Source organism: Bos indicus x Bos taurus, chromosome 7, assembly GCF_003369695.1.
Source record: "Bos indicus x Bos taurus breed Angus x Brahman F1 hybrid chromosome 7, Bos_hybrid_MaternalHap_v2.0, whole genome shotgun sequence".
Taxonomy (NCBI): Eukaryota; Metazoa; Chordata; class Mammalia; order Artiodactyla; family Bovidae; genus Bos; species Bos indicus x Bos taurus.
Window position 1 is genome coordinate 87,709,742 of NC_040082.1, and position 21,629 is coordinate 87,731,370.

At 36.0% G+C, this 21,629-nt stretch overlaps 1 protein-coding gene across 7 annotated transcripts in view; it reads right to left on the reverse strand.

Annotated features, from left to right (window-relative positions):
• The window catches only part of RAPGEF6 (Rap guanine nucleotide exchange factor 6), a 227,900-nt gene that overhangs the window by 124,847 nt on the left and 81,424 nt on the right, over positions 1 to 21,629 (reverse strand). For all 7 annotated transcript variants that reach the window (XM_027547054.1, XM_027547055.1, XM_027547058.1 and 4 more), the window contains one exon: positions 12,945 to 13,088. In XM_027547054.1, the coding sequence (XP_027402855.1) occupies positions 12,945 to 13,088 (144 nt within the window). The remainder of the gene's footprint in view (positions 1 to 12,944; positions 13,089 to 21,629) is intronic.

A 21,629-nucleotide genomic window follows, 5' to 3' on the forward strand; every position in this document is an offset into this window, starting at 1 on the left:
AAAGGGAAACGAAAAAAAAAAAAAAAACACACAAGCAAAACAGCTGACATGTAGCATTTACCAACTCCCTCTGAGGAAAAATCATCTATGCAATATGGTACTTTCCTACAGCCCAATGCTAGATTCCTAGAAAGAGACAAGCAGCAAGTAAAATCCAGAAACAATCAGAAAAGAAAGTGATTCAACCTGCTTCCAAATTGAGCTTGGACTAAAAGGAAGCATCATTTTCCTATAAAAATTATAGGAAAAAATGAATTCTTGTCACACCCTCTCTAATCTGAAAACACAATTCCTCTAGTACCCACCCTACTCTTCAAGATTCTGTCACAAGGCATCTAAATGTAGGTACTACCACAAAGAGTTTCCACTAAGCTATAATGGTGCTTCCCAATAGCCAAAGTAAAACATAGTTTCCAGCGGTTCAAAAAAAAAAGAAAAAGGTACCACCCCTCCAGGCAGTAAAATTCTAAGAATAACATCAATAAATAACTCAGAGTAATAGAACTACCTTGCTTTATTGACCTAACACCATTTTAAGGGGAAGAGTATGTGCAACGTAAGAGAAATTATTACCTGAGAGACAGGTGTTATTACAATGGACTCTACTGTCAAAGGGATAAATACCTCATTATTAGCCAAAAAGAAACAGGCAAAGTAACAAAAGATTTCCAATACCCCTGGGCCAAGTATAAGTCACTTTCTGAACAACACTTTGCTGCCCATCTTAATTATGCTGCTACTTATTAGAATAGAACTGACTTTAGTAAAACTGTTATTCTGAACAAAATCATATTTTCACAGTAAGTGATTATAAACGAATCTGGGTTTGTATAAAACTTAAGAATTACTTGTTTTGTGAAAAGATTTCAAAAGAACACACAAAATTTACATATAAACATACAACTAAATCTAGCAAATAAACATGACTCTAGCTTTCAAAACCTGAAACACAGAAAACATCCACAGGTTGTTTTCCAGCACCAATATATTTTTTTCAACTCAATTAATTTAAATAAACTACAATGAATTGGAATTTCAACAAAAAAGTATACAAGAATAAACTAACTAAAATCTAATTTTAACAGTCATTTTTAAAAACAGGATAATGATCATAGGTACCGTGTATGTAAATGAAGCCGAACACTTTCTAAAGATAAATTTCTAAAAGACATTTTGTACATAAACATTAATGGCGCGGAAAAACATTTTAGTTTCAATGTGAGCTAATACTTACATTCATGTATAGAACCAACAGGATAAATTACAACCAAATCAAAAAGCAAAATCCTAAAGGGCACCTTTTCCCCTTTTTATAAATCATGATGATAGCTCACAAAGAAGGACCTCAAGCTGAGAGAGAGAGAGACAGCCATCTCTTAGCTGTTTTAAAAAACACCCTGCCCTGTGTATGAAATGCAATCCACTAATGCCATATGTTAAAATTACTGTAGTAAACACTGGCTCAGTAAAGGAACAACTCTCTTTTCCTTTAGTTTGGCCTGGAAGGGAAGATGACATCATCCCTTCCCTTGTTCCACCAATCATCTCATAGTATCTGCCATTCTAGGGAACTGTATGGTAAGCCTAGTATGAAAAATCTCCCTGTGCAAGAATACCATGAAAGAAACTAACAGGTCGAATTTTATGTTTAGCATGTGAACCCACTGCCCCTCTGATGATGCACTTTACCACAGTTTCTTCAGAAATAATGACTTACTCTCTTAACTACTGATCAAAAAATACAAGCATCCTTTAAAAAGTCAGTAATTTATCAAGTAACTAAAATATATGATTAGGTGAATAAATGGCTTTTCACTTTCATTACTTAAAAATTTTTATCATGGAGCTCATTCCATTACCTCACCAATTCAAATAACTGAAGTAACTCAAGCAAGGGAGAATGCCCTGATGTACTAGGAATCATCAACATAAGATAACTATTTAAGAACACATTTTCCCTGCACGTGAAATGCCATAATGATGCTAAGCCACACTGATGAAATCTTTAGCTTTAAAAAGATCTTTCAAACTACTACCAAATAAAGCAATCAATGTATGCATCTGCAAAACTTCAAACCATTTAAAATAGTTTTATAAAAATGTAAATGCTATACAGTTAATAATAATATTCATATTATAAATTACACTAATTGTATAAACTAATTAAAATATATTACCTAAACTATTTCTAAACAAAAATAAAAAGCAGAACATTGAAATCATATTGTATAGAAAGCCAAATATGAGGTTCTAATAATTATTAAACTATAAATATACCTTTTATTTCAATAAGTAACAACACTGAAAAGGAATAGAAAAAAGGTAATCATGGAAAAAGCTATCAGAAAATTAAAAATGAGAATAAGTTATCATTTCTAGACATAATGGAAAACAAAAACCCAACATTAACAAAAACCAGGTTTATAATAATCTCAGGCACAGTCATACATATACTTTATTCCCTATCTGCACAGTGTAATATTATAACCACAGTTTAGAGAAGTCAAACTCAAAAGGAGATGAGGATTAAACGAAAAATTATGTAGTTTTACAAAATAAAACACAGGCCACTCAGTTCTGTATTTTAGTTGTAGGCATCTGGCCTTTAAAATATAAACTGTTAAATATGCTTATATATATAGTAAAAATACTTTAATCCTTTTGAAAAATGAATGAATAGATGACACTACCATAATGTCTGAGGCAACATACAAGCCCTTTTAAAGAATCACAGTAAGCTTTCCTACTCTACACCCAGCTCCTGTCCCTTGCTTAACTTCAACATTTGAAATGAATTTTTGTAGTTATCAGACATGGTTAACTCTAATTACTGGTGCCCTTCAGGAATTCCTGCTTTGAAATTGCTTGCCCTCTGTTCCTCAGCCTTTTTGAAGAAAGGAAAGCCACAGAAGCAACCCTCTCCTTCTATTCTGTGAGAAACAGTGTGCTGCAGCATCCTGTCATCTCTGTCCACGAAATGATCAGCACCACGCTGCTGAAAACCCCGTCAGAGCCACCAGCAGGACACACATGCACTATGAAATATGATCCTTCCTTTGGGAGTAATGGAGGAAGAAAAACCAAAGAGGGAGAGGGAAGCCTTCATCATCAACTAAGGTGATGTAAGCTTCTATAATTAGAATCAGTGAAACCGAAGGAACAATAAAAAGGCACCAAGCTTCTACTTTACACTACAGAGTGCAGTCGTAGCAAGCATTTTTTTTCACTCACACACACACAAAAATACACTATGCATTAATAATAATCAGTCAAGGATGCTATATACTGTATGCAAAGTTAATGCAAAGTTTTAATCAAATGTACTGTTTTCTACAAAAAATAAGACCTGCCCGACAATGAAAAGAGATACCTGTATCTATAAACATGAATGAAAAAAGAAATCTCACTAAAAAAATTAAACTATTGAGAATATTGTGTCCATCTATAAATTCCTGGATTATATTAGAGACTACTTTTGTTATCACTTCTGTAATTTTAAATATTGCATTTACTGATATTACAAAAGCTAAATGCTAAACAGTACAGTTACTGAATAGATAATAAATCAAATTAAAAGGCAGTAACAGTCAGCATTATTAATCTATTTGCAATGTCTGAGTAGTTATTTCCCTTGGAATGCTCTAAAAAATCATTATCTTAGGCCATTGGTGTACATGTATTAGTATCAGAGTTGCTTCAAACAATCTTCCAAAGAGCTTTCTGTAAAGTGTTTCATGTATGATAAATATCTTTCCGATTCTGGTTGCCTGGGCAGATCCACAGGAATCAGTGTCACCTCAACAAAAGAGAGAACTGTCTCAGAAAACCAGAGGGGCATGCCCCTGCCCTCGTTCCAAGGCTCCTGAAGCTCATACAGGGTGAATGACAGAAATTTTTTTAAAAAACTACTAATTAGAAGTTAGCAATATTTATGTAAAGCCTTTCATACCCATATGAAAAATAACTTTCATACACTGTGAATCAATCCTAAGGGGAAAAAAAATCAGTCACAGATATATTCATACAAGTTGTAATAGGAGGAAAATGAAACTGCATGAGAATACTGTTGTAATACTAATATTAAAAATAATATTCAGGGAAAAATTTAATTCCTTGAGAAGTAGAAAGGCAGGATAACTAAATATTCAGCATTATCTATATTAGTCCAAAAGATATCAATGATTTAATCAAGAAACATGCATTTAAAAATCATTAGCCACATTTGCTATCTCTGGTTTTGAGGATTACAGTAAACTTATTTCCTTCTTAATATTCTTCTATATTTTTTGACATTACTACAAGAAACTTTTTTCCCCCTGTGACACACAAATTTTTAAAATCTGATTTAGGCAAGCATTTGTCCTACTTAGTTTGATTATAATAACACCCCTTTGCTTTTTCTCTGTCCACGTGTGAATTCATGACCCTGTAACTAGGTACAAGAACTTTCTATTGAGAATTCTACACTGTTTCGCAGAAGCCAACTGAGAAAAATTCTCCTAGGAGATGCTAGATGCCCATAAATAAAAAGAGAAAAATCCTGCTCTATTTTTAAGGTATAAAGCACCATAAAGAACTTATCTGTCCAGAGCACTTTGGCTTGCAAATAGGGTGAAAAGCAATACTGAAAAGCTGCAGATTCTCAGAGGTTGAACTCCAAATTTCTCAGTAGTTAACCTGGTCAACACTCACTGTGTTATACACAAGTCAGACTGGCAAAGGCTCCAGATTTACAATCTTCTTTACTTCAGAAGTGACAGAAGATTGTTTACTCACTTATCCTTTCATTCTACAAGTATTTACCAAATACAAATTATTTAATTACGAACAGTCAGGATCCATCAAGTGTACAAATAAAGTTCACACTGTTGGACAGTTTCTTTATCAATCAGTGACTATGACTTTAGCAGATCAAACTTGAAATTATAATAATATATGCAACAAGAGTGTATATACTTCCTCCATTTTGACTTGAATAAATGATTAAACTAGTTGTTCACTGGTGTTCTGCTACGGTCTAAAGGCCTGCATCTCACTCCCACCCCTCTCCCCGACCCCCTACCTCCTTCTGCAAATTCCAATGTTAAAAATCTAATCTCCAAAATCATGGCGTTAGGAGGTGAGGCCTTTGGGAAGTGATTAGGCCATGAGAGATCTGGAACTAGGATTGCATATAAGTGCTAAGTCACTTCAGCCATGTCCAACTCTTTGTGACTCCTTAGACTGTAACCCACCAGGCTCCTCTGTCCATAGGATTCTCCAGGCAAGAATACTGGAGTGGGTTGCCAGGCCCTACTTCAGGGGATCTCCCAGACCCAGGGGATCGAACCTGTGTCTCCTGCAGCTCCTATACTGCAGGCAGATTCCTTACCACTGAGCCACTGGGGAAGCTGGAGCTGGGATTAGTGCCTGTATAAAAAAATGCCTTAGGGAGCTTCCTAGCTCTGCTCTACCACGTGGACACAGAAAGGGGTTGGCAGTCCACAGTTAAAAGGGACTTGGTAGCTAGTTCAATTCCTATACACGATGCAGGGACTGAGGGTCTTAAAAACATTGAAAATTAGCACTTGAAATAGAAAAGGAATTCATATCATCTGATTCCTAGTTTAACGTCTATTATATCATATTAAACTGAGGGATCTGGCTCTTACAAACCTGCCCATTTCAAGGATGTGATTTATTTGAAAGTCCAAACAGGTGGTCCTGAGACAAATATTGAGATGCCGCTATGAAGGTCTGTGTTCCTGCATAATTCACATATTGAAATTCTAATTCTCAAGATGATGGTATAAGGAGGTGGGGTCTATAGAAGGTGATCAGATTATAAGGAAGGAGCCCTCTGACATGGGTTAGTGCCCTTAGAAAGGAGGCTCCACAAAGCTCCCTAGCTCTTTCCACCACGTGAGCAGAAAGCAAGAGGTAAGCAGAAGAGGGCCTTTACCAGAACCTGAACATGATGGCTGCTAGTACCATGATCTCAGTCTTCTTAGCCTTCGTAACTGTGAGAAATAAAGTTCTGTCATTTTTTGTCACTCAGTCTGCTACCGTGTTATAGCCACCTAAACAGACTAAGACTCATTCCATGAGGTGATCTCAGCAATCACACTCGAACCCTTATTCAGGAGCACTGAAAAATGTCTTAAATCTCTCTCTGTACACTATAAATCCAAATAAAACATGGAGCACTGCAGGAGAGCAAGGAATATAAGGCACAATTACATAAGCAGCAAACGAGAAAGAAACACTTGATGCATTAGTAATTTGTGAGCCTAAAATGAAACAGTAGATTCTAGAGTATCACACCATGCTTACCAACTGCCATACTATGCTAAACCAATGAATGGGATGGAAGAAAACATGCAAAGGAGGGTGAGCAAAACAGCAGAGGATGTGATGGCTAGATAGCATCACTGACTCAATGCACATGAATTTGAGCAAACTCCAAGACACAATGAAGGAAAGGGAAGCCTGGTGTGCTGCAGTCCATGGGGTCTCAAAGAGCTGGACATGACTTAGTGACTGAACAACAATTAAAAATTTAACTCATTACCTATGAAAAATGTTCACCATTGTAGGTTATTTAAAATACAGTAGTCAACTTCCTATAAAAAACACATAAAGAAATTCTTAAGTAAGTTGTGGTGGCTCAGATGGTAAAGAATCTGCCTGCAATGGAGGTGACCTGGGTTTGATCCCTGGGTTGGGAAGATCTGCTGGAGAAGGGAACAGCTACCCACTCCAATATTCTTGCCTGGAGAATTCCATTAACAGAGGAGGCTGGCAGGCTATATAGCCCATGGGGTTGCAAAGAGTAGGACAATACTGAGCGACTTTCACTACTTTTCACTATCTTCAGAAGAGAACATAATTAAGAGCAAATGCATGTAAGTATGTATATCATCTTATGGGTTCTACTTCAATCAGAAGCAGCACAGTCTAGGAACATGGAAGTGTTAGGGAAGGCTTCTCTAAAGAGTTCATGGATGACTGGAGTTGTAGGAGCTGAGCAAGACTTTATCTGGAGGACATGGTAGAGACCATTCTGGATAAAAGGAGCAAATAGCATGCTAAGATTCAAACTGAGTCATCAAAGGACAGAATTACATTAACTAAAGAAGACTGTAAGAAATTTCCAGGGTGAGAGAAGACCCAAAGGAGGGAACAATCTACAAAATAATGGGGCCAGAAGGCTGTAAAGGTAGGCTGGGGGCAGATGAGAAAGGGATTTACATATCAATTAATCTCAGTACTTTAAAAATAAAATATTTCTGAGCTATATTTCTAAGACATATAACTTATTTATAAATTAATACATGTATTCAGTTCAGTTGCTCAGTCATGTCCAACTCTTTGTGACCCCATGAATCACAGCATGCCAGACCTCCCTGTCCATCACCAACTCCTGGAGTTCACTCAGACTCACGTCCATCGAGTTGGTAATACCATCCAGCCATCTCATCCTCTGTCGTCCCCTTCTCCTCCTGCCCCCAATCCCTCGCAGCGTCAGAGTCTTTTCCAATGAGTCAACTCTTCGCATGAGGTGGCCAAAGTACTGGAGTTTCAGCTTTAGCATCAGTCCTTCCAAAGAACACCCAGGGCTGATCTCCTTTAGAATGGACTGGTTGGATCTCCTTGCAGTCCAAGGGACTCTCAAGAGTCTTCTCCAACACCACAGTTCAAAAGCATCAATTCTTCGTCATTACCAATATATAATTTATTTATTAACACATAATTAACACACATATTCTAAAATATATAATCTATTTATAAATTAATACACGTAAAAACATGGTTAATAAATGTATTTATAAATTAATATATGTGAATTTATACATGTATTAATACATGTAGTATCAGCAAAAATGCTTTGTGTTCACTGTAAATAAACAGGAAAAAATCCACAAAAACTTAAGAGGATTACAGTACACATAAATTCTATTTTCTTCCCGTGTCCCATTTTGCAAACTACATTTTAAGACACCTGAGCTAAACTACTGACCTTAATTACTAAAAGAAAAAGGGTCTTCAAGTTAATAATTCCAAAACCAGTCATCAGTTTCCGGCAGACATCCTTTGTCATCATTTAATTGGCTTCTAGTCATTTATTATTATATGTAGTAAGGCAATTAATTCAGTGACTTTCATATACATTTATATAAGCACTCTATTTTGTAGGGTTGAAAAAATATATTATTTAAAGTGAACCATAGCAAGTACAGGCTACAAGAAAATTGTGAAAAGCATAGCTGGCTGATTGCTGCCTGCCTGATTTTATATTTCCTACCTTTTTTCTCCCTTTGATATTTTATCTTACATTTTTCAGTTATCCTTTCATTTATACATATTTTGGTAAACATGTTTTATAGCCAGGAATCAATAAATAATAAAATTAATTTGTTAGGAACAGGAACAAAGATTTTTTTTGAGTATTTTAAATAATAGTAACAGAAACAGGAATTGTTGACATTACTGCATGTTTTTCAATGCATGAGACACTGAGCAGAGCCTCTTATACATAAAAAATCACTAAGAAGGATACACAACTTGCCCAAAGTTACACAAGAAACCTCAACAATCTTATAAAAACAGGCACTCTATTTTCTTTAACAGGCAATATGCTCTGAAGAATGTAAGCATGATGGTTCACATTTTCAAAGCATGTACACTCTGATGGGAGAAACAGACATTTGAATAAAAAAAAGTACAATGTAGTCTAATAAATGGTAACAGGTATATACATGGGCTACTACAGCAATGTAGATATGTATACCTAATCCTACCAAGAAAAAATCATGGATTCCTCCCATGAGATGATATAAATTATTTAAATTAAAAATTTTAATTTTAAATTAAAATCCTCAGTCATACCAGCCACATTTTAAATGCTCAAAAGCCACATGTGGCTGGTTACTATCAGTTTGGAAACCACAGATATAAAACATTTGCATCATTGCAGAAAGTTCTATTATACAGAACTAGTTTAGACTACATACCAGATAAATGTTCTAGATCATTAGACTTTCTAATAGGTGGTAGTAGGCCATAAAAAGACTTAAGAGTTTAAAAGAAATAACACTGTTAAAAGATTCTTTTAGGACTGATAAAAGTAAAATGAATGAATTATTTGGTAGCAGGGGATAGTAAAGTACATAAAGAATAGGGCTAGGAGTACACACCAGAGAGAAGAGAAAAACAGAACTTGAAATAAAATGATTAAGCGATATTTTTAAATGCAGAAATTATATAATACTTTTCAATTAAAAAAATTCTCAACTTCTAAAAATGAAAAATTATTGCTTTTACAATAAAGGTTGGTCGGGGGGGTGTTGCTGGGAGATGCTACTACAACATTTCTAAAAAGAATGACAGTGAACACTAAGACAATGACATGGGGAAACTGAGGTAAGGGCACAAAACATCTGAGAGGAAGAACCTAGAGATATCATTAACTGATTAAACCTTGAGTGTGCACATATGTTCTATAAGCACCATCATGCAAGACAAGCAAACTCAATATCATCATCCTCATTTTTAGAGGTAAAGCAACCAAAGCATTAACAGTTCAGACAAAATGCCCCAATCGCATAGTAAATGAAAGAAGAATTCAGAGAGATGGCTCATCTAAATAAAAGACTATTTTCACTTGTCTTAATTACTCATCCTATTCACTGAATATTGCTCCCAATCACCGCTATGCTATTTTCAAATATCAAGTACATCCTCCCCAAAGATTAAAGTTCTGAAATCACTGAGAATATTTGAAGATACTTAAATGTGTTGTGAGCTCTGAGAGAAATACCCAAAGTAGTTTAAATGATGTTACTACTGTTATAGAAGTGCTCTTTTAACATTAAAAAAGAAAAAACTTTTCAAGTTTAGAGTGTGCTTCTCATCTTTATACAAAGCAATGTACATGAACAGCCTGAAAATATTTCATAAGAATAAATAATTTTTTTCAATCATTCTAGGCATTCATTTAGAAAGTATCTTTCAAACACATGCAAAATTTTTAATGCTCATAAAATGTGATGTACAGGTTTGGATTAATGATACTTAAGAAAACTACTGTAACAAAATATTCCATACACCTTTAAGAATTTTTGACTTTCAGCACTCTAGCAAGAAAAAGTGATGGTTCGCAAGTGCAAAAAGAAACTGTCAAATTTCCACCGCTATCTTGTATAATGATTCTGGGACTTACATGGTGGTCCAGTGGCTAAAAACTCCATGCTCCCAATGCAAGGGGCCCAAGTTCAATCCCTGGTTGGGGACCCCACACGCCTCAAGTTAAGACTGAACATGCATGTGCCTCAACTAAGACCTGGTGTAGTCAAATAAATAAATTAAATATTTTTTTAAAAAAATTATTCCTCCTGATCTCTCTGAACTGCTGATAATACCCACAAAAGAAACAAAGATCCTATGGACGGGGGAGCCTGGTGGGCTGCCGTCTATGGGGCTGCACAGTCAGACACGACTGAAGCAACTTAGCAGTAGCAGCAGCATGGTAGTCATAAAACCAATTATCTACTGTATCAATACTGATTAAGATTTTTGCTATTAAAACTCATACCCATCCTTATCTAACTATTTCAAAATAGGAGGAACACTGCCAAATTCACTGTAGTAAGCCACAATCACACTGCTATCAAAACCAGCCAAATATACTACAAGAAAAGAAAATTACAGGCCAATATCTTTGATGAACACAGATGTTAAAACCCTAAAAAAATATTAGCAAATCAAATCCAAAAATATATAAAAAGGATCATATAGAAAGATGAAGCTGGATTCATTTCAGGGTTTCAAGGATGGTTCAACATACATGAATCAATCACTGTGATATACCACACTAAACGAAAGGAGAGGAAAAAAAAAATGATGGGAAAAAAAAAGCATTTGACAAAATTCAACATTCTTTCGTGCAAAAACTCTCACCAAAAAGGGTAGAGAGAGAACATAGCTCAACATAACAAGAGTCATTTATGACAACTCCATCACACTCAACAGTGGAAAGCTGAAAATCTTCCCACTAAATTCAGGAATAATATGAGGATGCCCACTCACCACTTCTGGACAATACACTATTGGAAGTCCCAGACATAGAAATAAGACAAGGAAAAAAATAAAAGGTATCCAAACTGGAAGGGAAGAGGTAAAACTGTTACTATTTTCAGATGACATGATACTTTCTATAAAGAGCCCTAAATTTTCCACACACAAACCCTTTTAGAACCAATAAATATATCTGGCAAGGTGGTAGTATACAAGATTAATGGTTTCATTTCTTTACACTAGCAATGAAATATCAAAGAAACAGGAAAAAAAATCCTGTTTAAAATTGTTAAAAAAGCAAAATACCTAAGAATAAATTTAACCAAGAAGTAAATGACCTATACACTGATAACTATAAAACACTGATAAAGGAAAATGAAGATGATGCAAAGAAGTGGAAAGATAGCTCATGCTCTTAGACTGGAAGAATTAATATTGTTAAAATAGCCACACTATCCAAAGCAATCTATAGATCTAATGCAATCTCTACCAAAATACATAGGAAATTCTTCATAGAATTAGGGGAAAAATCCTAAAATTCATATGGAACCACAAAAGACCCAGAAAGTTCTATCCAAGAATGTACAAAATGTCATTAGTAGTTCCATAAGTGAGTGATGGGACTAATCAACTTTTAATTTTTCAAAAATAGACAAGAATCATTTGTGTATTAAGTCCAAACTTAATTAAAACTTGAATTAGCTAAAATTAATTAGTGACAGGGAAAGTTACTATATAAAAAGTGGGAATTCCCTGGCAGTCCAGTGGTTAAGACTCAACACTTTCACTGCCATGGTCCCCAGTTCAATCCCTGATCTGCAAACTAAATGGTACAGCCAAAAAACAAAACGAAAAAATCATTAATAAAAACAGGAAATGAACTTTATGTAATAAAAAATTTGAGGACTACTTCATATGTTATGGCTTGTTGTCAGAATGTGCTCAATCAAAGAAATTAGGCAAATAATGCCTAAATCCTTACAGCTGCTCAAATTTAACACTCTAACACAAACAACTCCTTAAATAATCCTCCTTATTCCTAAAATGGAATGAATTTCTGACAACCAAAAGAACATATACCCTTGGGAATTTTGATACCCTAAATCTCTAGGCTGTTTTTATATTTTGGGGGATCAAGTTTCCTTTGAAAACTTATAAAACACACCTGGATTTATTCTTTCTTAAATTATCCTTATTCCTTGATTCAACTATTGGGTCAGTCAAAAAGTCTGTTCAAGTTTTTCCCGTAAGATCATATGGGAAATCCTGAAAAAACTTTTTGGCCAACCCAATACTTTTCAATCTGAAAAGCAGCATCTATCATTACAATATTAAAGACTTAAAAAGATTTTCTGGTTTTATGGAACTTGTTTATTTCATCATCTTTCAGTATTTGTCTGTGAAAACATACCTTTAACACCTGCACGTATTTCTGCATGAGCATACAGTAGCATAACTGTCCCACACATGAAGGGGAGAACTGACATTTTATTTCTTTTGTATGCCTTAGTGTATAAAAGAAAAAAAGCTCCCAAATGAGTCTATTTTCTGAGTTCTCCGGGCACACATACACTCAGGGCACACCATTCAAGCAACAGAAAGGTAAGAAAATCCACAAGCACGTCTAAAAAGATACATTAAAGAAATTCTTTTACACCATTTAAACAAAAACAAATACCCAACTGGTAAGAGTATTTCTATCAAAGCCAACACAACAGAAACATTTTTAAAAATTATATAGATATCTTTTATGTGCCCCAAACTTTTATCTGTAGAGCCCCAAGTGTTGATATTACCAAAAATATATGCTGATATTACCAAAAATATGTATGTTCATACTGTATATGAACATTAACGAATATCAATGAAATATTCCTAAATATACTCACAGAAAGATAGCTGTTAATATCCACATCATCAGTAATAGTCTGGCGTTCTCCTTTACAATTAATTTTCCGAAATCTTCTTCGAGACTGTCTGGCAGGAATTTCTCTTTGTAGAATATTATCTTCATTATCTTTGGAATTCTCTACCTGAAACACATGTTCAGATTCCTGATTAAACATCCAATTTTTCCATATTACTGACAGTCTGTGGAGTTTAAACAGGCTCATAAGGAGACTTCATTTACTTCAAGCAAGAAACTGCCTCAAGAAAATAGTCTGTACAGGACGATGCTCATGAGTACAAAAAGATTAAAGGTGACATTATAAAGATCTAGAGACCACAGTTTCCTCCCAGGAAATAGTCTCTCTTGCTTACATGAGCATACATCCTCCTAAGTGAAGTCACTTACCAGAAATGAAGGCTGTTAACTACACCTACACATCCAATAATCACAACATCTAAGTTAGTCTAATTACAAACTGCCTGGTTATACACATATTTAGCAAACAATCATGGTTATGCCTTCAGTGAAATGCTAAACAATGAAACAAAAATGCTTTATGTGTTATTCTTTGATGTCCACCTTAATGTGTGAAAATAGTCAAGAGTAACTAAGGGTGGCATCTTCTAAGGAGGAAGGGAAAACTAACATTTACTGAGGGCTTTAGGCCAGCATGCATACACATTATACTATACAGTTTACACAGCAGCCTTGTAATCAGGTATTCAGTTCAGTTCAGTTGCTCAGTTGTGTCCGACTCTTTGCGACCTCATGAATCACAGCACGCCAGGCCTCCCTGTCCATCACCATCTCCCGGAGTTGACCCAAACTCATGTCCATCAAGTCCATGATGCCATCCAGCCATCTCATCCTCTGTCGTCCCTTTCTCCTCCTGCCCCCAATCCCTCCCAGCATCAGGGTCTTTTCCAATGAGTCAACTCTTCGCATGAGGTGGCCAAAGTACTGGAGTTTCAGCTTCAGCATCAATCCTTCCAATGAACACCCAGGACTGATCTCCTTTAGGATGGACTGGTTGGATCTCCTTGCAGTCCAAGGGACTCTCAAGAGTCTTCTCCAACACCACAGTTCAAAAGCATCAATTCTTCGGCACTCAGCTTTCTTCACAGTCCAACTCTCACATCCATATATGACCACTGGAAAAACCACAGCCTTGACTAGATGGACCTTTGTTGGCAAAGTAATGTCTCTGCTTTTTAATATGCTATCTAGGTTGGTCATAACTTTCCTTCCAAGGAGTAAGCGTCTTTTAATTTCATGGCTGCAATCACCATCCGCAGTGATTTTGGAGCCCAAAAAAATAAAGTCTGACACTGTTTCCCCATCTATTTCTTCATCTATGAAGTAATGGGACTAGATGCCATGATCTTTGTTTTCTGAATGTTTAGCTTGAAGCCAACTTTTTCACTCTCCTCTTTCACTTTCATCAAGAGGCTTTTTAGTTCCTCTTCACTTTCTGCCGTAAGGGTGGTGTCATCTGCATATCTGAGGTTACTGATATTTCTCCTGGAAATCTTGATTCCAGCTTGTGCTTCTTCCAGCCCAGCATTTCTCATGATGTACTCTGCATAAGTTAAATATGCAGGGTGACAATATACAGCCTTGACGTACTCAGGTATTACTATTTCCAATTTAAAGGCGAACAAGGGAAAATCCAAAATGATCAGTGACTTCCAGGTCTCGTAACAGTGACTTATTAAAGGTGATCTAGAATACAAGCCTGTTTCCAAAACTTATGCCACTGATACAAGACTATATTGCCAAGGGAGGGGAGGATGGGAAGGATAGAAATAGCTGAGGGATATTAACAGGTACAAACATCCAGCTGTAAAATAAATGACTCATGGATATGAAATGCACAGGGTGAAGAATATAGTCAATAAATATGTAAGAACATTGTATGGTGACAGATGGTAATAGGACTTATTGTGGTGATTATTTTGAAATGTATAGAAATACCAAATCACTACTTTGGGTAAGAGGAACTAACCTAACACTTATGTTAGTTCAACCTAAGTGTTCTGGGTTGATTTTACTTCAAAAACAAACAAACTCACAGTAAAAGAGATCAGATTTGTGGTTCCCAGAGATGTGGGCTAAGGGGAGAAGAATGGAACTGGAGGAATCAACCTTCCCAAATTCAGACTATATTACAAAGCTACAGTCAACAAAACAGTATGGTACTGGCACAAAATAGAAAAATAGATCAATGGAACAAAACAGAAAGCCTGGAGATGAATCCTTGCACCTATGGACACCTTAACTTTGACAAAAGAGGCAAAAATATACAATGGAGAAAAGACAGCTTCTTCAACAAGTGGTGTGGGCAAACTGGTGAACTACATGTAAAAGAATGAAATTAGAACACTTTCTAACACCATACACCAAAATAAACTCTAAATGGGTTAAAGACCTAAATGTAAGACTAGAAGCTATAAAACTCTTAGAAGAAAATATAGGCAGAACATTCTCTCATATAAATTACAGCAAGATCATCTATGACTCACAACCCAGAGTAATGGAATGGAAATAAATACAAACAAATGGGACCTAATTAAGCTTAACAGATTTTGCACAACAAAGGAAACAATAAGCAAGGTGAAAAGATGGCACTCAGAATGGGAGAAAATAACAATGGAAACATCTGCAGAGAATTAATCTCCAAAACATGCAAGCAGCTTATGCAGCTTAATATCAGAAAAACAAACAAGCCAATCAAAAAAGTGGGCAGAAGACCTAAACAGATGACATACAGATGGCCAATAAACACATGAAAAAATGCTCAACATCGCTTACTATTAGAGAAATGCAAATCAAAACCACAGTGAGGAATCATCTCACACTGGTCAGAATGGCTATTATCAAAAAGTCTACAAACAATAAATGCTGGAGAGGTTGCAGAGAAAAGGGAGCTCTCTTACACTGCTGGTAGGAACACAAACTGATAAAACCACTATGCAGAACAGTATGAAGTTTCCTTAAAAAAACTAGGAATAAAACTACCACACAATTCAGCAATCCCACTACTGGGCATGTACCCTGAGGAAACCAGAATTGGAAAAGACACATCACATGTATCCCAATGTTCACTGCAGCACTATTTACAATAGCTAGGACATGGAAGCAACCTAGATGTCTACTAGCAGATGAATGGGTAAGGAAGCTGTCATACATATACAAAATGGAGTATTAGTCAAAAGGATGAGAATGCAAAAGGAATATTACTCAAAAGCTATAAAAAGGAACACATTTTAGTCAGTTTTAATGAGGCAGATGAATCTAGAGACTATTAAACAAAGTGAAGCAAGTCAGAAAGAGAAAGACAAATACTGTAAATTAATGCATATATATGGAATCTAGAAAGATGGTATCAGTGATCCTACATGCAGAGTAGCAAAGGAAACACAGATATAGAGAACAGACCTTTAGACTCGGTGGGAGAAGGAGAGGTGGGATGATTTGAGAGAATAGCACTGAGACATATATGCTACCATATGTAAAATAGATAGCCAGTGTGAGTTTGATGTATGACGCAGGGCACCCAAAACAAGTGCTCTGTGACAGCCTGGAGGGATAGGGTAGGGGGAGGTGGAAGGGGGCTTCAGAATGGAAGGGACACATGTATAACTATGGTTGATTCATACTGCTGCTGCTGCTGCTAAGTTGCTTCAGTTGTGTCCGACTGTGATGTATGACAAAAACCATCACAATATTTTAATTATCCTCCAATTAAAATAAATAGATTTAAAAAAAGAAAAAAAAGGAGGGACTTCCAGTTATAAGGCAAATAAGTACTAGGGATGTGATGTCAACACGATAAACACTATTGTATACAACTCAGTGACACACGTGTTATATATGAAAGCTGTTAAAAGTAAATCCTAAGCGTTCTCATTACAAGAAAAACATTTTTTTCTACTTAACTTTTTATCTACATGAGACGATGGTCAGTCATTAAATTTATTGTGCTTTATCACTTCATGATGTAAGTCAAATCATCATGCCTTAAACTTACACAGTTGTATATGTATAAATTTACATATACAATAAATAAAACTGGAAGGATAATAAAATAAATATTTATTATTATCCCTCAATAAAACTGGAAGGAAAGAAAAAGACTATCTGCCGATCTACTAAAAATTACAAATTACATAATAATTTTTTAAAAATCACTTTTGCAAAGGTATACTGACATGTTCTAAAGTAGACTTATATAATTAACCTCACATTCAATAAATAACAAACAACAATTTCAGCTTTTTCCCACAATTACTTCTCCTGCTAATGTTGTATCACTTGCTGATATCAAAAATTTCCTAGTCATCCAAGAATGAAATTTCAACATTTCCAACTCCTCTGCTTGTCTTCCAAATCTTATCTTCAATCATTTCTTCAAAACTGTCAAATGGTTTTTTTAGAAATCCCTTTCATGATGCCTTTTTTTTTCATTCCCACCATCACCATTCCTTAGTCAAGCCTTAATCACTTCAGTCCTAAACTTACTGCTTCTCTCATGATCTTCTCCAATTCCATCTGGCACGGTCAGGTAAATCACCTAGATAAAACAGTATGTCGTCCCCTGTTCAAAATGCTACAATGGACCTCTAATGGATACCAAATAAATTTTAAACTATTACATTTGATATCCCAAGCCATATTTGCTCCATTGCTGAAATATTTTTAGCACTTTATCTTACACAAGGAAGTCTGGAGAAACTGCTCCCACATCCTCCTCCCCACAAAAAGTCCTTTCACATAAAAGCTCCAATGAGGTATGCAAAACTTCCTGATGATTTCTCAGGAAGAATCAATGTCTAAACTGTTCTGTTTCCAATGTGAGTGTTCAGGAGTAAGTAGCAGTCAAGCCACTTTGACTATTCATGGTTCCCTACTTTGGCCACCTGATGCGAAGAACTGATTCATTTGAAAAGACCCTGATGCTGGGAACGATTAAAGGTGGGAGGAGAAGGGGATAACAGAGGATGAGATGGTTGGATGGCATCACCGACTTGATGGGACATGAATCTGAATAAATCCCAGGAGTTGGTGACGGAGAGGGAGGCCTGGCATGCTACAGTCCGTGGGGTCACAAAGTGTCAGACATGACTGAGCGACTGAACTGAACTGATACATAAATAAGTTACATTCTGCCAAGCAACTTTACCTATTTCAATTTCCGTTATCCTATCCATTTTATCTTCATATGCTGAAATACTACCATCATGTAAGAACATCTCAATTGCCATCTCTTCAATAACCACAAGAGACATTCCTTTGACTGCTTTACTACTGTACCCTACCCAGAGTTCTCATAAATAGAACTGCTTTCAGGCCTTTGCATTCATTTGTATTATTTCTGCCTAAAAGTCACTCCTCCTCTGCTAAAATCTTGGCAAGCTATATATACCTCATAACCCAGTTCAACTAACCCTACCTCTGCCCCAAGAAGGTACCACCCTTCTACAGCACTAAGTATATTAGCCATAATTATTAGATAAGCCCACCTCACTACAAGTTCTCTAATATAAGAACTGCATTATATTTATATTCATCTTTGCTCACTTATTAAAAATGTTTGCCAAAATGGGCATTAAATTCTTTCTTTCTCCCTAAAGATTTAAAGCCCTTTCAAGTATGCATAAGATGCTCAACAAATACACAGGCAGGCAGAATAACTTACTGAATATTATTTTTCTGAAAGGTAAAATCCAGAAGACACAGGGGTTGACAATCTAATTCAAAACTACAGAATTTTGTACAGGCAGCAAATACATGTCACCTCTTTGAGATTAAATTTCCTCTTTAAAAAAATGATCTTATTTACTACATCACTACACTAGGCCAAGTAACAGAAACTATTATATTCTTTAAGGCTCACAACATAGCTACTCTTTCTGTTAACAGATGCTATGGAGCCTCATAAAGCTTTTTACTTCACACAAATGGATGAGTAACAATTCAAAAAGTAAGTGTGACTAAAAAGTTTACTGCCTCCATACCATCCTATCCTACAGGATATGCTAGATTATTTAGGTGAAATTCCAGTATAATGATTCTTAGATCTTTTAATATCTACCATTTATCTAGCAAAAAGTGATTTAAATGATAAAGGATTTTCAAGATAGAAACAGTAGTAAATTAAAATTAGGAAAGGAGTTTCTAAGTCTCAAAAAATGTGGGGGAAAGTACCAAATGAAAAGAAAAAAGCAAACAATGTATAAATGATTAAACTCTCGCTGAATACAACTGAAATGTGAGATTAGATTTAAAAAGTGAAATCTCGTACACACATACGGAAATGGCACAAAAGTAGGAATCCTAATGCAAAGAATGAAGTGAAGGCAAAATACCAGGAAGCAGGCTAGGAACACAGACCCAATCTACCAGATGATTTCTCAACTTTAAAGGCAAGCCTTTCCTCTTGGATGGTTAGAGAATCCACCAAAGACAGGGAATGCACAAGAGACTCACTCATCTCAAAGAGCTACATCCTCAATGCAAGGTATAAGTCTATCCTGAAGAAGAGAGGAAGAAAAACTGCTTGGCACTGAGAAAAGACCTGCTGAGGGTGGGGGAAATTCAAGACAGAGGCCATCCTTAACGCAGGTCTACAGTTTTAATTCATTATACTTTAAGTGTATAAGAAAACTTGTACATACATGCAAGAGACAAAAACAAATCTAAAACCTCTTTGTAAGAATGCAACTTTAACCCAAACCTCAAAGAATCCCCACACCTAAAAGTTCAAGCCATGTGAAGTCACAAATAACTGCCCCCCATGAAAACCCCAAAACTAAAAACAGAAAGAAAAAAAAAAACACAACCTCAACTACAACAAAACCTAAGAGACATGATGAACAACTATGGACAGAAAAGGCAGCAGAATCACATCTGCAAAAATTCCAATATATAGGAAGTATCAGAAAATATAAAGCTATGATAAAGAAAAAAACAACTTTAAACAAACAAAAACTTGAAAATGAGCCAGAGATTATAAATAGCAACCAAACAGATAAAGACCAGAAAAAAAAAATCCTCCCCAAGTGCCCTCCCTCCCCACCGTCAGGTAGCAAATACCGAGTAACAAGAAATAGCCGTCTACATTAGAAAGAAGGATGAGAACATGGAGATATATCCTGTCGGAAACACAGAGCACAGAGAAGGCCTAAAAGTGAGGGTGGAACAGGAACACTCAGAAAAATTTTTCAAAAAACCAGTCTCAGCCCTGAACACAAAAGTAACAATAGAGAAAACTGAAACTACTGATCTAGCTCAATTCTTTCAGAAGAGGTGTGCTCCTCTCCAGGCCTAAACGCTATCTTCTGTCTTTACTACCCTAATACACAATATTTAGTATCAAATACAAAACACTAACTCACATAAGGAGAAGGCAATGGCACCCCACTCCAGTACTCTTGCCTGGAAAATCCCATGGATGGAGGAGCCTCATGGGCTGCAGTCCATGGGGTCACTAAGAGTCAGACACGACTGAGCGACTTCCCTTTCACTTTTCACTTTCATGCATTGGAGAAGGAAATGGCAACCCACTCCAGTGTTCTTGCCTGGAGAACCCCAGGGACAGGGGAGCCTGGTGGGCTGCCGTCTATGGGATCGCACAGAGTCGGACACGACTGAAGCTACTTAGCAGCAGCAGCAACTCACATAAAAATAGAAACAATTTTAAAAAAACTACTCAATCCACTGCCAAGAGACAAAGCAATCAACAGAGCAATCGATGAAAATTAAGAAAGACCCAGATCATAATTAATATGGTAATGGTTCAGCAGAAAATGTGGACAATATAACTAGACAGACGGAGCAGACATAAGAAAGGTATTAGAGCAAAACGAAAATGTCAGAAACAAAAACATGGTACTGAAGATGAAGAATGCCTTTGATCACTAGACCTGATGCAATCAAGTCAAGAGAAATTACCCAAAGTGAGAGAGAGAAAGTAAAAAAGAAAAATGAAGCAGAATAGGTCTTTAGATAGTCAGATACTTATAGCAGCCAATTTTATGAGCCCAATTCTTGTACCTCATATCCAGAAAAACACTAACATCCTTCATGAGGAGCTTCAGACTAACTCCTCTAGCAGACTAGAGGAGCCAGTCTGTTCCTCACGACTAGCAGAAAGCTTCTGCACAAAAACACATGCTTGATTGCACGTATTCTCCCTTCACCCAAATCACAAACATACTGACCTTCCTCCCTGCCTCTTTGGAGCAGTTTCTCAGAGCTATCTGAGGTGCTATCTCCTGGGTTATAGTCCTCATTTTGCCCAAATAAAACTTAACTCAAAACCCTCACATTGTGCATTTTTTAAGTCAACATTTTTTAAGAAGTAACTAAACAGAGAATTAGTGAATTAGGAAAACAGAGCTAAAAAATAGCAGTATGGAGTACAAAGTCAGAATGAGATGAAAAAGAAGAAAAAAAAAATCTTAAGAAATACAGAGAATTAGCTGAAAATATTTAACATATTTAAACAAAGTTTAAGAAGGTGATAATAGAAAAATGAAGATGATGTCCAAAGAGAAAATAACTGAGATTATATTTACTACGCTATTCTAAAATGTCCATGAAAGGGACTTCCCTGGTGGTTCAGTGGTTGAGAATCCACCTTCAAGCACAGGGAATGTGGGTTTAGTCACTGGTTAAGGAA